This window comes from Tachysurus fulvidraco, chromosome 23 (assembly GCF_022655615.1).
Source record: "Tachysurus fulvidraco isolate hzauxx_2018 chromosome 23, HZAU_PFXX_2.0, whole genome shotgun sequence".
Taxonomy (NCBI): Eukaryota; Metazoa; Chordata; class Actinopteri; order Siluriformes; family Bagridae; genus Tachysurus; species Tachysurus fulvidraco.
In genome coordinates this window covers 4064299-4079152 of record NC_062540.1, presented here as the reverse complement: position 1 = coordinate 4079152, position 14854 = coordinate 4064299, and the positions used below count along the sequence as shown (strand labels likewise).

At 33.7% G+C, this 14854-nt stretch overlaps 2 protein-coding genes and 1 long non-coding RNA gene across 4 annotated transcripts in view; 2 read left to right on the top strand and 1 right to left on the bottom strand.

The window, feature by feature from the left end:
• Window positions 1-7138: 7138 nt before the first annotated feature.
• Window positions 7139-9977, top strand: hoxc11a (homeobox C11a). The gene is given in 3 exon segments (XM_027144623.2): window positions 7139-7163; window positions 7166-7966; window positions 9239-9977. Coding segments are annotated over 3 exon segments (1059 nt in total). The 3' UTR covers window positions 9472-9977.
• Window positions 9978-11894: 1917 nt separating this feature from the next.
• LOC113642014 overlaps window positions 11895-14854 on the bottom strand; it is a 6918-nt gene continuing 3958 nt past the window's right edge. The window contains exons 2-3 of one of the 2 annotated variants that reach the window (XR_007139205.1): window positions 14004-14098; window positions 11895-12678 (exon numbers count right to left, since the gene is read on the bottom strand). This is a non-coding gene — a long non-coding RNA (uncharacterized LOC113642014). Of the gene's footprint in view, window positions 12679-13826; window positions 14099-14854 lie in introns of those variants that run through there. The other variant, XR_007139204.1, reaches the window with a different exon arrangement.
• hoxc10a (homeobox C10a) overlaps window positions 14850-14854 on the top strand; it is a 3036-nt gene continuing 3031 nt past the window's right edge. The window contains exon 1 of the mRNA XM_027145256.2: window positions 14850-14854. This exon is cut by the window's right edge and continues 841 nt beyond it. The gene's annotated coding sequence lies outside the window, so the exon portion shown is untranslated.

The window sequence follows — 14854 nt, the reverse complement described above, 5'->3', positions numbered from 1 at the left end:
TGGAACTCGTGTTATCACATATTTAACGCTACTTTACATTCTCCCATTTTTTGTATGTCGCATTCCTCTTGAGATCTAAAACTGTCCTGTAAATAACGTTGCGAATTCTTGAATGTATTGTATGTATGTGTAGCTCAAAGTTTCTGTTAAATAAAGTCTATAAACTTCTCTGTAACTGCAAGATCTGTTCAACATCTTACTGAATTATATTAAATGGCTCGAATCAAAACATAATCAGTTCATATACATGCATCAAGTAGCAATGCATCTGATTTGTTGTCTTTGGGACGATCTTATCAACGCTTAAAAAAAGACATTTGGCTTATGTTCACCGTACCCAAGTATTTTTAATCTCGCTGTACAGTTAACACTTTTTTTTAATATATTACCGAACATTGTATATTTTATGTTATTACTTACAAAAAGCAGTCAATCTATCCACTTGGAGGATACTCGCTTTTGAACTTTAGTCTAAACTAAGGACACCGCCAATTTTCATACTTTCATACTCTGTTTATATTTTTGAAACCGAATTTCATCATTATCGCGTCGAAAAACGCTTCTCAAGGAGCTACGCAAGAACTAAAATATATACACTTCTCTATTATTTTAAAGCGTACTTCTAAGCCTGGAAACTCAATACATTTTATGTGGATTTAACAGTAAAATGTGGTAAGTTACACATAATATTCTTCAAAACCAATTAAAAAATTCATTCAGGCAAATGGCCTAGTCTGGTCAACCTTCGATTCAAAAGATTAGCTATTTGTTACAACTCTGCAACACCAAGTTGATCTTTTAATAAGTTAGATGTAATACTATTTACGTCGATGTCAAGTAGACACATGGTTACTTTCTTTAAAGAGCAAATGCTTCATCCCACACAATGACTCTTCACTCGCTGCGGCGTTTTTGACTTTGAGCCTAATTCAGTTTGTTTATTGGGGGTTTTCTTCAGCGCCTGAGACCGTGCCCTTCACAGAGAACTTGTGTTGTCATGTGGTGCAAGAAAGCCAAGGGTCGCCCTCTCACCTCACTGCATCAAACTCTAAATTTCTGTATAGTTTCGACAAAAAGTTAAGGCAGAATCAAAAGTCTTAATTAGTTTCTGAATTACCGTAATTGCCATATTTATGTTTTAATGTTTTAAGCCATTGCGAAAAAGCAGCCATTTAGAGAAAGGCTGTCACACTTAAAACTATTCTTAATTAATGTCAAAAATAGTTTAGTTTAAGAAATCTAAATTGGAGCGAATTATATTTCATGTTAGTATAGAATAGTATAACATCGAACCGAAATTATTATTATTATTATTATTATTATTATTATTATTATTATTATTATTATTATTATTATTATTATATTTTATTTTTTACATTTATTTTTCTATTTATTTATTTATATTTATGTTTGTTTATTTTTGTTCTCTTCTAGTCCAATCTAGCATAATTGGCTTAATTATAATTTTCTTAAATTTCACATTTAACACTTTTTTAAAAATATAGATATTACCGAACATCATCAGTCGTTAAAGAAATTTAAGCCTTAAACATTGTCAGCAAATGCAAAGCCACTTTTGCTTAAAGGTTGGGACATGTCATGCTTCTTTCCTGTATAAATTATAACAAATTGGTACAAACATAACATTTTCTATTAGGAAAAGTTTCAGATTTTAATTTCCGAAGGCTCTTGTACACCCAATAAGCACTATTTGGTTTAATTTAAGCAGAATATGCATTGTTTAATAAGTCACTTGCTGCGTGCCTGATCTGCTGCTTCAGGAGCTTCTGACAACGGTGTTTATATATCCGCTTCCATAGCTTATCTTTTCAGTCAACCCAGCATTGCAAAACCACTTTCGAGTGGGTTGTAGAATGAGTGTATTATTCGAGGATAGAATCAAAATAATTTTAGCATTGAAAAGATTCTTTAGATACTTATTCGCTTCTTCGGTAGAGGACTGTTTCTGGTATTTAAAAAAACGTGCTATCCTGTAACCTGTAGCCAGCATTCTTTTATTGTCAGTGCAAAGCTAAACGGCCAGCGTTAGAATTCAGGAAGAGGATGAGTCTTGATCCCACCCCCTCTGCTTTAGGCCTGTTGTGGAGGGCGGGAGCAATGCACAAATTGAAGGTCAAGTTAGTGTGCACCTTACATGGACTGCAAGTATCCAGTAGGGTACACACTTGAAGTGCCATGACAGGCATGCACAAAAGTGACCTTTGTATGCACGCAAAATGTAACTGTAGCATTTGTATATGACTAGATACACATACATACATACATACACACATTTAATCAACTCCTGTTAATTTTTAGTCTGACTGTCTCGTAATTGTATTCGTCATGCATTCTCATACAGTTGAATTAGATTAACTAGCATGTGCTTGGGCATTATTTTAGTTAACACCTTTAATTAAAAAACGCGCATTATCCAATAACTAATTTTATTTCAACACAACATTTGCGTTTTAGCCGTGACGTCTTTTGGGTGTCTTTAGGATTCACAACAGGATTCAACATTAGCCAAAACAAACACGCAGATGATGACACGAGAAACACATCTATACGTGATTAATTTTTATATAAACATATAATATATAAACACACATAAAACCACTGTATTAGCTACTTTTCAAGCTAAAGCAGTACAGCCAATATAGACATTTTACCAAGTTTTTCTTCCTTTATTACTACTGATAATAATAATAATAATAATAATAATAATAATAATAATAATAATAATAATAATAATAATAATAATAATACAAAAAGAAATTGTTTATTATATATCAAAAAATTACATAAAAAATGTTTTAGAGTACATATCTTCTGCTGAACAGTTCGAGGCATAAATAGACAAAGCCCTCACTCACACCAGCCCCTGCCAGAAAATTAAGGTTCAAAAGTTGTAATCATTTAAGGCCATAATGTTCTTAATTTTCTGAGTTTAGAATTGAAGTGAAAACATACAATAATAGAACCTCGTGACAATTCATAGGCTCTGTATTCGCTGATATTAGCGCGCGCACCCATGTCATATTGTTATCAATATAAAATACAATTTAAAAACAGCCTTTTACTTTTAAGGCTATGAAAACTTTTAGAAAACCATTCAGTATTCATTATACCATTCACGAAAAATTGACACTCATTCTTTTGTAGCTGTCAAATATAAAAATAGTTATTACGGTTAATGAAAACCGCGTGTTTGTTTTGGCTAATATTGAATCCTGTTGTGAATCCTAATAACACTCAAAAGTAGTAAGCTACTTGACGTTACGGCTAAAAAGTAAACCTAAGCGAAAATATTCCTGATATAAGAAAACACTTTCTGCTCCAGCAGAAATCAAACCAAAATTCTGTGTTCCGTGCCAACCCAATCACAGCATGATTATAACTATTATAACTCACAGATCCTACGTATATTTGCAGGGCAATAATAACTGTAAACTAGTTACTAGGGTACTAGTGTGTGTGTGTGTGTGTGTGTGTGTGTGTGTGTGTGTGTGTGTGTGTGTGTGTGTGTGTGTGTGTGTGTGTGTGTGTGTGTGTGTGTGTGTTTTATGGCTCCGTGCACTCGATGCATCACCAAAAAAATAAACCAAAGAACAAAAAAATAAAAAGGGACCATTTCCTAGTTACTTGAAAGTGTTCACAGCTCATGCAGTGGGATTTAACAGCCCGACTTACATCCAATTAAATTTATCTAGGCCATGAGGGGACAGTAATATGTGACATTGCTTCCGATTTTTTTTTCTGTTTTAGAACTTAAACTCTCACAGGCAATGCTAAATTTCTTGGAGTTGACACTGGACGGTTTTTAAAATATTTTAAACTGGTATGTATGTGTCTGTATACATTTCTTGCACTATGGCGCACAAATGAATGCTCTTCATCTTCTATTACTACTACGATTACTACTACGATTACTACTACTACTACTACTATTATTATTATTATTATTATTATTATTATTATTATTAGTAGTAGTAGTAGTAGTAGTAGTAGTAGTAGTAGTAGTAGTAGTAGTAGTAGTAGTAGTAGTAATATTTTAAGATTTTAACGTTGTAATTATAGAAGTAGAGTGACATGGTTTAGAATCCACAGACAGCAGTAAAACCTGTGGAGCTTAATAGCAATGGTTTTAACCAGAGGATGACAAACCTTTACAACACCTCTGTAGCGCTGAAGACTTTAAAGGACCTTTTCATAGACATGCAGTTTGTTCAATTCAAATAGTACACAGTGTCCACAATTGCCAAATCTCCAGCAGGGGCTGACCATTTGCGAGGAAATGGTGACTGTTTAGAGGGGAAACAGCTGAGTCTTTGTTTCTGGGCCCTACTGCGAGAGGGAAACAATATGAAATAATATAAAGCATTTGTATATTTAAAAAAATACATAACTGGTTCTTGTTATGCAAGAAATGTGTTGCGAATTAACTGGTGTAGCTCGACAAAATATTTTCTTAAATATTTAATATTTAGATGCGTTTTTGTAAAACAAACAAACAAACAAACAAACAAATTAATAAAGATATATATGCCATAAATGTTCATGGTTTAAACTGAAGGATAAGTTAATCAAATATAGCAACCAGGTACCATCGGTGCTCTTTTTCATTAATTAGTGTTATTACTTGTTGCTATGCTTTTTTGCCCGCACAAGCTTTTACTAGTCATATTATGTGAAGATTTTGTTGTTTCATTTCTGGTTCTGGTTCTAAAGAAGGAAAGAAGAAGGTAAATCTTATTTAGACCTAAACGGCCCTATGGATAATATCCTTGTTTTTGTGTAATCTGAAAACCAATCCCGTGCTCTCTTCCAGTTATTACAGGGTTTTTTTTTTTTCGTTTACCGTCATCCGCATTTTTTGTGCCACGACTAGTTATGGAAAAGAAAAGAGGAAGAAAAATAATAATAGTAAATTTAAAGTAAATAAACGTAAACTTCAAATGCTTTGCACAGAAGCCTTTCATTCAAATTTGCATAATATGAAAAATATACAAAAACTCTTTAAGTACAATTAAAGAAAATACTTTTCACAAACACACTTTATTGTATTTTGCATTGAAACACAATTCCTGTTTATTATTTTTCACCAATTGCTCTTTCATGATGGTATCATCAAGAATTGTAGTGGTCAAATTCAAGTGCTACGTCTGGGAAGCTGTCTGGCTTCTTTGTACTTGGATGCGGATCTTGCCAGACCACCCTTTGTCTTTGTAAAAGAGGCACTAACCGTATATTCATGACCACCTTTTTTCAATAGCATAAAGTCAAAACAGTTTAAATGTTTTAATTCTATTAGGTTTTTACCTTAAAGTTTTTATTAAACCTTTGCTTTGTCTTCTTTTATAATTCTGGTTCATATGACCAAAAGAGATAAACAATTTTTGTATACCGTTTGTTTACATGTTTTAAAAATAAAGTGACAATAAAATATTAGGCATTATATATGAGACTCATATGGTGTTGTTCGTTACTTTTGTTGGTATATACACATGTGCTATTTGTCACAAAAAGGACAAATAACATTCACGTTAGATTTTAAAAAAGTATTCCAGGGAGATTGTGGAAAATTCGAACTTCCACAGTTAAACAAGATTAAACTGTACTTTCTTGTTTCCCTGATTTTGGACAACTCACATTTGAAAAGTCATAAATAAGTTATTCACTTGCAACTGAATATATGTACGACATGATACATCAAAATATTATAAATGAGTATAAAAAAGCATAACGTTAATCAAATTGTACATACATTAATGGGGACCAAGATATCCAAGCAACATATGTAATAAATACAGAATCCCGGCAAGAATAGTATAATTTAATTATGACTGACTTTTTTGTATTAAAACTTTTAGCCTGTTAGCTTACCTTGCTATATTTATATTTCCTTTAAGAAGGACAATGCGACAATTGATACATAGGGTATTATTATTATTATTATTATTATTATTATTATTATTATTATTATTATTATTATTATTATTATTATTATTATTACTACTACTGTTCTGTTGTTCACATAGAAATATTTTTATATATAGGTTCCTACTCTGTATATCTGATATATCTGTATATATGATATATCTGTAAATGAACTCCGATATTACACTCATCTACCAATAAAAACACTGACATTGTTTAAATAAGACACAGAGAAAAAATGTAGATACTCAAAATAGTGCTGTCATAAATATCAGGTTTTAACATTCAATCAAATGTCACATTAATAGAACTTGAGCAAGCTCTGGTTTGAAACTATAATTTTAAGTGAAATGTGGAGTGCAGGAGAAAGAGATCAAAAGACATTTATGTTTCATTTTCGTTTTATTATCTGTTTCGCTTTGATTTAAAAATGTATCTCATACATAGAAACCAAACTAACACAAAATGTTAAAACATGAACATTATTATTCAACAGCCACAAACAGTCTCTGTATGTAAACAATAATAAAATTATAAGATTTTATTGATGCATCAGAGTGTGATTTAATAATTACTCGAAAGAAAGCATCATTCCACACTCTTCAAAACTTTTTTGACATTAAAATCAAGATGTCAATTTTAATTTCATCAATCTTTTCACATTCAGAATTGTACTATAAGCTAGGTGTTGACACAAAACTATAATTGTTCAGTTACCAATTTAATGCAGATTATTAAGTATTTCCGACAAAAAAAAGCAAAGACAGGGTGGAGCTAATATTTAACATCCATCCATGCACTATTTATCAAAACTAGCTCACTGTGCTAACTGTTCGACACAAACTAGACATAGGCGATTACTGTTAACGTGTAAGACGAACTGTATGGACTTCACTAAGGTTTATAAGTTTAGGTTTTAGACTACTCCAAAATAATAAAAATATGATAGAAAATTAAAACGTCTTACCTCATTAAATCCTAAACCCACTGCTACTTAGCATACAGGCTCTCCTACTTTCCTATAAATAGAAAATAAATGCTTCCTTTCATTCTCATAAACTGTTTAAAGACAACAAAACAGGAATTTGTTACTCATATTCCTTGTGTTCCTGTGCTGTTTTAAATTTTAATTGTTTGAATCTTTAAGAGCTCACCTAAGTGAACCACTCCTACGCATCCAAGTGCTCCAAATTGATATATGACAATATCTACTTTCGATCACGTGTTACAGGGCGACTTAGACGGATTGCGCGTCATCTCGCCTTCCCAAATTTTCTCCTTTTGCAGCTCGAATCCAAAACATCTATCTATAGTAGGCAAAGGAGTACAGGGCGAAAGATGTTTAACTCGGTAAATCTGAGCAACTTCTGCTCTCAAACACGTAAAGACCGGACATCTGAGTTCGGGGACAGGACAGGCTGTGCCTCCAATATCTACCTCCCCAGCTGCACCTACTACGTCCCAGAATTTTCCGCCGTTTCTTCGTTTCTTCCGCAGGGGCCTTCGAGGCAAATTACATACCCCTACACTGCAAATTTGTCTCAAGTGCAACCGGTACGAGATGTTTCCTACGGCCTGGATCCTTCCAGCAAGTGGCACCACAGAACTAACTACGCGACGTGCTACTCCGGAGAGGATCTGGTGCACAGGGACTGTCTTCCGCCATCCACCATGACAGAAATGCTCATGAAAAACGAGAGCGTGTACAGCCACCACCATCACCACCATCCTAACTCTAACCACCCATCTACTGGTTTCTACTCCAGCGTCGGGAAAAACAACGTGCTCCCTCAAGGTTTTGATCGTTTTTTTGAAACGGCGTATTGTGCCACTGACAATCAGTCAGACCTTTGTTTACAAAAGAGCGAAACGACTAAACTCGAGGGCACGTCCCAGCAGTCCAGTGCAGTTTCGGGGGTGGATGAACCAGAAAAGGACGCCGAGGACGAAGAAGAACGAACAAATTCTGGCTCGTGCAGCTCCACAGGCACAAAGGAAGGAAACGCAAGCAAAATCAACCATTCTAGTAGGTACCCAGAGCTGTAAATAGAGAAAGGTTAAGGGATTAGCTCGGTGTTTTGTCGGTCAGATTTTATGTGGAGTTTTATAAGCATTCAAAGGATTTTATTATAACCTACAAAGCTCTTTCCTTCAACGAAAAGAATTTTTACGATGGGAACAGGCTTTGAAAAAGGGGGATGTTATACACAGACGCTGCTATCCTTGAGTCTGTGAAATTTTAAGAGCGCGCTATTGTGACAAATGCTAACTTTGATCATGAACTTGCGTTGGGCATTTTAGGAGGTTTTCTTGTTGGGCTCTCTTGAGTAAAAATCAATTGGGCAGAACACAACTTTTGGAGTCCTGTGATTTTTTTTCTTTTAGCAGTTTACATATATATTAGCCATATCTTGTTGTTATATCATGCATTTGACACGTTATGTACTAAGAACGTGCCTATCTATCTATCTATCTATCTATCTATCTATCTATCTATCTATCTATCTATCTATCTATCTATCTATCTATCTATCTATCTATCTATCTATCTATCTATCTATCTATTTCAGTGCGTTATTGATGGGAACAAAGAAGCGACAGCTTAGATTGAAATCCGTGGTGCATGTGTTGCAGGCCCGATGTTAATAATAAACAAAAATGTGATTTCGTATAAAAACCTAGACTTAAAATACACAAGATATGAATTTTAAAAATATCATTTTTAGTAGTGTGGTTTTCTTACATAACGGCAACATCACTCATATCTTGTAACATCTAATAATTTACTTTCAATTAAATACGAAAATGGAATCTTTTTTGAAAAAAAAAGGAATTTTTGCAACAGCAGGAATATTTTTTGTTGTTAAATTATTTTGTATTAATTTAAGGGCAGCTCCCGGTCAGCTTCAGAAAATCAAAGTAAGAAACAAGTGCATATTTACTGTTTTTCCCCCGTTGGATAGTTCTCTCTAACATACTACACTAATTATGTGCAGATTCAAGCGTGCACGTTTCATTTTATTTATGGTCCATTAACTTAATAACTTAATATAATTTAATGCTTACACTTCTTTTTTTCTTTCTTTCTTTCTTTCTTTCTTTCTTTCTTTCTTTCTTTCTTTCTTTCTTTCTTTCTTTCTACCTACCTACTTTCTATTTCAAGTTCATTTTTGATTAACTTTATGAAGCTGTTTGGTGAATGAACGACACACATACGTATTTTGTTTTAGCAGCATACTAATTTCCATTATTGCATTGCAAAATAATTACATTTTTCTTTCTTTTTGATATTTCCAAGGTGCCCCTCGCACGAGGAAGAAGAGATGTCCATACTCCAAGTTTCAAATTCGCGAACTGGAACGAGAGTTTTTCTTTAATGTTTACATCAACAAGGAGAAAAGGCTCCAGCTATCCAGAATGCTAAACCTTACTGACAGACAAGTGAAAATATGGTTTCAAAATCGCAGAATGAAAGAAAAGAAATTAAGCAGAGACCGCTTGCAGTATTTCTCTGGGAACCCATTATTGTAAACTATGGACATATTTCAGTAGGCCAAGGTTGATTTTACTTGATTTTTCCAAAAACTTGTATGTTCCATTATAATATGATCTATACATCATTGACTATCTTAAAGAAGCCGACATTACTAACTAAATTCGCATGGATGTTTTTAGTTGTTGTAATAACAGAGAAAATATGGACGCTATGGAGCTTTGAATTCGAGCCTTTGTAGTTAAAAATTCAAGTTCAGATTCACGTTTCGCAAGATTTTAAGGAACATCAAAGGCTATACTGAAATCTTTGTAGGTATCTTACTCACAATGCACATTCAATGACTAGTTGCTGTAAATATGTAACAAAGTCGAACTGAAGTAGGAGTCGTTGTTCAAGATCTTGTATTTTCCTTTACCCACCACCTTTTTTTACATTTTCGTCATTTTAAACTGTGACTTGTACAATCTGTAATAATGTATTCCTTGTACAGAGACTATGCCTTGTGCATTTGTGATTGTAAATATAGCATATATTAAGTTCACTTTCCTAACATTGCTGCTATTTTCTTCATATTGCCCGAGTGGTTCTCGCGCGCTTTAGGCTTGAACCCATGTTCCTTTCTTTAACTTATTTGCTTAAAGTTACGCAAAGTGTTCTTCTGTCTTTAGTCAGAGAGGGCAAAATTACATTTGGATTGTGTATGATATATGGTATACCACATATTAAATAAATATATACAATGTAAAGGCATTCATAAGTGAATCCTGACTCACTTATAGACAGAAACTTCAGCGTGTACGATTAAACGTTTCAGTAATTTAACTGTTTAACAGTGCTGAAGACACCTGAAAGAACCATTTATAGTCGCATAATAAACTCTACACATGGAAACGTGTGGGACAAAACATTTATTTTACTCTCGGGGTGAGTATGACAAATAAATGAAGTATTAGATCCGCGTTTAGGAGAAAAAAACCTTGAACTAACAAACATAGCTGCAAAGACATTGAAATTGTAGTTCGTAGTCCGAGAGAAAGACAAGAAAAGATAACCCCCTTTAGTACCCAGTAAAGTGAATCGCCACTCTTGTGGTCTAGACAGTGTCATAAAGACAGAGGCCCTAAATGGCTATTTTTTCCTCTTAATTGCACCGTCTGTTCGCGGGGAATGGCGTCCACTTCCGCAGTAAACAGTAAACAAGAGAGTCTGAATCTTCGAACAAAGAAACTTGAAAGAACTTAGAGAATGGACACTAGTAATCTCCTTGTTCAATCAACCACGTTCAACACCACTAACTTGTGGTTGCATATTAATTAATTAACTAACATTCTAAAACAAATATTTTCGAAGTAGTAATAGTTAAATCTCGGGGTTAATAGCTGGGTTAAATCTCAAGATATTGGCTTGTGCGGCCTGTACACGCGCAAAAGGTGGTAAAATAATTACATTTTGTCTTTGTGCCACAACAATGTGAACGCCTTCTTCTTAACCTGTTGCAGTAAAGTGAAATCGAGGACAGCCAATAAATGTGTGAATCAGGATAGCCAAACAATGAGATTAAGTGTGATTGCAACATTCTGTAAAAAGTCAGACTTTAACCTTGAAGCAAAAGTCCTTGCTACGCCTAGTTTATTTTCCCAATAAAATGAGCTTCCTCAATATCCAGGATAATGTGTTTGGTATTTATTTTTGCATTTGTCCTGGCTTTCTTAGTGTATTAGCAATGTAATAGCATTATACGAAATAAATTCACTTTTGTAAAACATATACAGTGTATAATTATTAAAGAAGTTACTCTTTATCGAAGTTTTATCATATCAGCACACTAGATGTTCCATTATTTCTTCTAATGTATACAGAAATTTGTGCAGGAATAGAAACAATCGTGTCTGCATGGCTGAAAGAGAATGGATGTCTCTAGCTGATCGCGTTCATTATTTCCATGGCAGTAAGCTTTGCCTGCAGAATTGTGGGGGAGACAGATAGCAAGCGAGAGGAAAGGGGGCATAGCCAAGGATCAAGGCTAAAAGACTACGCTAGTCACGCCCACCAACCTTGGCCCTGGTTTAATGACGTAGATAATTTGTCGAATTCCTATGGCTTGCGTCATCAAACCATAGAAGAGACTCCTCGAGAGTCCGCATAACAAACGACAGACACTGGGTCGCCTGCATTGCTTTTAAACAGTTCAGTGTACAGTGCATTTAGCCATTTTTTCGATACATTGTGAACGTGATAATTAAGACTCTTTAAGAAAACACTAAATCTGCATAGTTTTTGCCCGCGTATTGAATTTTATTTCTGTAAAGATACGGGGGAGTTGGGTAGCTGGGATAAGGAGTGTTCGGGCGCAGTGGATGTCATCTGATTGCACTCTTGGAGAAAAAGGAGGAAATGGCTTAGACTTCATTGACATCAATACTCTTAGTCTGGAGCCATCTCACTATAAAAATTGAATGGAGACTGGATTTAGATTTTATGTCGGTGTAATATGCCGATGAGACAAAATAAAAGCTCAAAGAAAAACTTATATCTACATTTTGTCTTTCACTGTAGCCCCAATACCTATTGTTTTAGAGCAATATAGCTTACTGCCTATACTGTGGATGTCATGAAATGTTGTAAATATACACTCTACTGGCGATGAGCAGTTATTTGTGTGATCTTTCATGATATTAAAATTTAATAAAATGCTGATGTAATTTCCGATTACCCCGCTGTGATTTATAAATGTCTTTAAGATGTTACATGCACCAAACATAAATTTCCATTAGGCACACTGGATAGATGTCAGTTTGGTGAGAGAACACGGCTAAAATCTAGCCACTTAAAAAAACAACAACAACAAAAAAAACAACAACAAACAAATAACAATGTTTCATAATACAGTTCACAAAAGCGACCAATGCCGCAACATTGTCTTATAGATTGACTTTTACAACTACAAAATTATTTCCAAATTTTTATTCTTTGCTTTCATTTAAGATTGCTCTATCAAGTATTTTAAGAGCAGTATATTATGTATATACATATCTTTCTTATCAATATGATAAATTGCATAGTAATTTTATTCACAACAATCTCAAAAGTATTGTTATAAAATAAAACAAAATGTACAATACACTAATCATGCTTTCCAATATTTATTATTAATAAAATCAAAGATTAAAAATAGTTTACAATTAAATCTTCTTCTTCTTCTTCTTCTTCTTCTTCTTCTTCTTCTTCTTCTTCTTCTTCTTCTTCAAAACAATGGCATTAAAATTGCATTAATTTTCACAGAATTTTTAAACACATATATATATACACACACACATACACACACACACACACACACACACACACACACACACACACACACACACACACACACACACACACACACACAGTATGCAAAGTATGCAGTCTTACTTCGAAGTTTTACAACTGAAGATACACACAAAAACACGCACACAACGTTTATGAAAAAGTACATAAGTACATTAATAATAGTGTGACTTCGGTGCACATTGAATGCATTGCATTAAAAATGCAATAAAAAAAACCCGCAAAGTTCGCAAAAATAAGAAAATTAACAATACCATAAATTATGATTTAAATATATTGAGCCGCGCTACACAAAAGTACACATTCCTTTAGTGCCAATAGCATAAAAGTACAGCGAACATTAAATTTAAAAACAAATGAAAAATGATGAAATTGAGAGACAATAATAATTATATAATTAAGGAAAAATGCAATTTGTATGTTATATATTTTCTAAAGCACAGAAATTCATTCTTTAAAAAGCCTGAAAGAATATGAATATAATTTAATATGACAAAACCAAGCGCACAACGTAATTATTTAAGATAATATTACATTAGAAGCACCTTTGACATAAATGTTGAGCTGTCATTTATAACACATTGTTTGCCTTAAGTAGCCACATGTTAAATGTTACCATTTAAATATATATATTGTATAAATAGAAATCGGCACAAAATCTTAAAATACATGCAATAATTTACTGATATTTAAACTTAGTATTACAAATGCATATAGTAAATACAACATTCATATATTTCATTCATATAATAAATACATACGCAAACATAGTTAAAATTATTGAACAATTATTTGCAAGCTCTAAACGAAACACATTTTTTTCTTGCATTATTTTAAATGTACTACAATAACGTATAACAAGCAACATTTCAACAAATTTAACAATTACTATAATTAAACTCAGCTGAAGAATGTACGCTGTGGTAGACAGATTCAAATATTTATTTAAAATATGTAAGTATTTTATGAAATTTCAGTTTTTACATTCATTATGCGATAATGAAATGTACCGCACCACAAGATCATTCATTTATTTGTTTTAATCATTCTTTATTTTAGACACACACACACACACACACACACACACACACACACACACACACACACACACACACACACACACACACACACACACACACACACGTATTACCAATCCAGGGAAACGTGTTTTTCCATGGCTATTAAGTAGGTACTGTGCTAAAAATATTTAAAATAGTAATTTCAGCAAGAAAATATTTACCTTGTGTGTATTGCCACACATGAGGTGGAATGTCATCAAACGAGATTGAAAACGTACCTTTTTGTCAAAGTACGTGAAAGAGCACTTATTTCCCTCTAAAAAAGAAAAAAGAAAGAAGAAAAAAGGGAAAATAGTATATGTTTTACTACGCTCTAACAAGTTTTACTTGATAGTACTCTTAGACACTGACATCTTTGTACTAACATGATGATGTATTTTTATTTCTATATTGCAGTTTTGGTAGTCGATCTGGATAAGGGTTTTTATTTGTTATAATCTTCTAGATGTATTCCTGCCTTGCACCTACGCAAACCCTGAACGAGAGTTGTTGAAGATTCATTAATAAAAAGTACTATTACCAGGAAGATTAATATAAAAAGTAAATTCTATAGAAACAAACAAATCCACTTATCAACATAAGTATAGTGACACAACATACCTCCGCACGAGTATCCTTTGTGCAAATAGATGGCATAATTATTTGAGCGGACACTCGGTTAGAGGATAGTAAGACTGTAAATTTTGTGTAGGTTTTTTATTTTCCTTTGCCATCTACCACGTTATTTAGAGCATCTTTTCCATACTTCGTTGCATTTTTTCGTCTCATAAGCCACTGGGTGTCATACGTTTGGCTGCTCTTTGTTCTCTTTAATGAAAGTGTCCTTTCACTAAAAATTCGACTAGATGGCGCCATTGCTCTACCCTAAGCTCCACTCCCTCACCAACTTGACCCTCTTGACGTCAGAGCAGTCTGGAGCATCAAGGCCACTTCCAAAACCCTATTGGTCTGGAAATCACATGACGGGGCGCCTTGAATCCATAATTATGTTGCCGATATTTTTCGGCCCCCC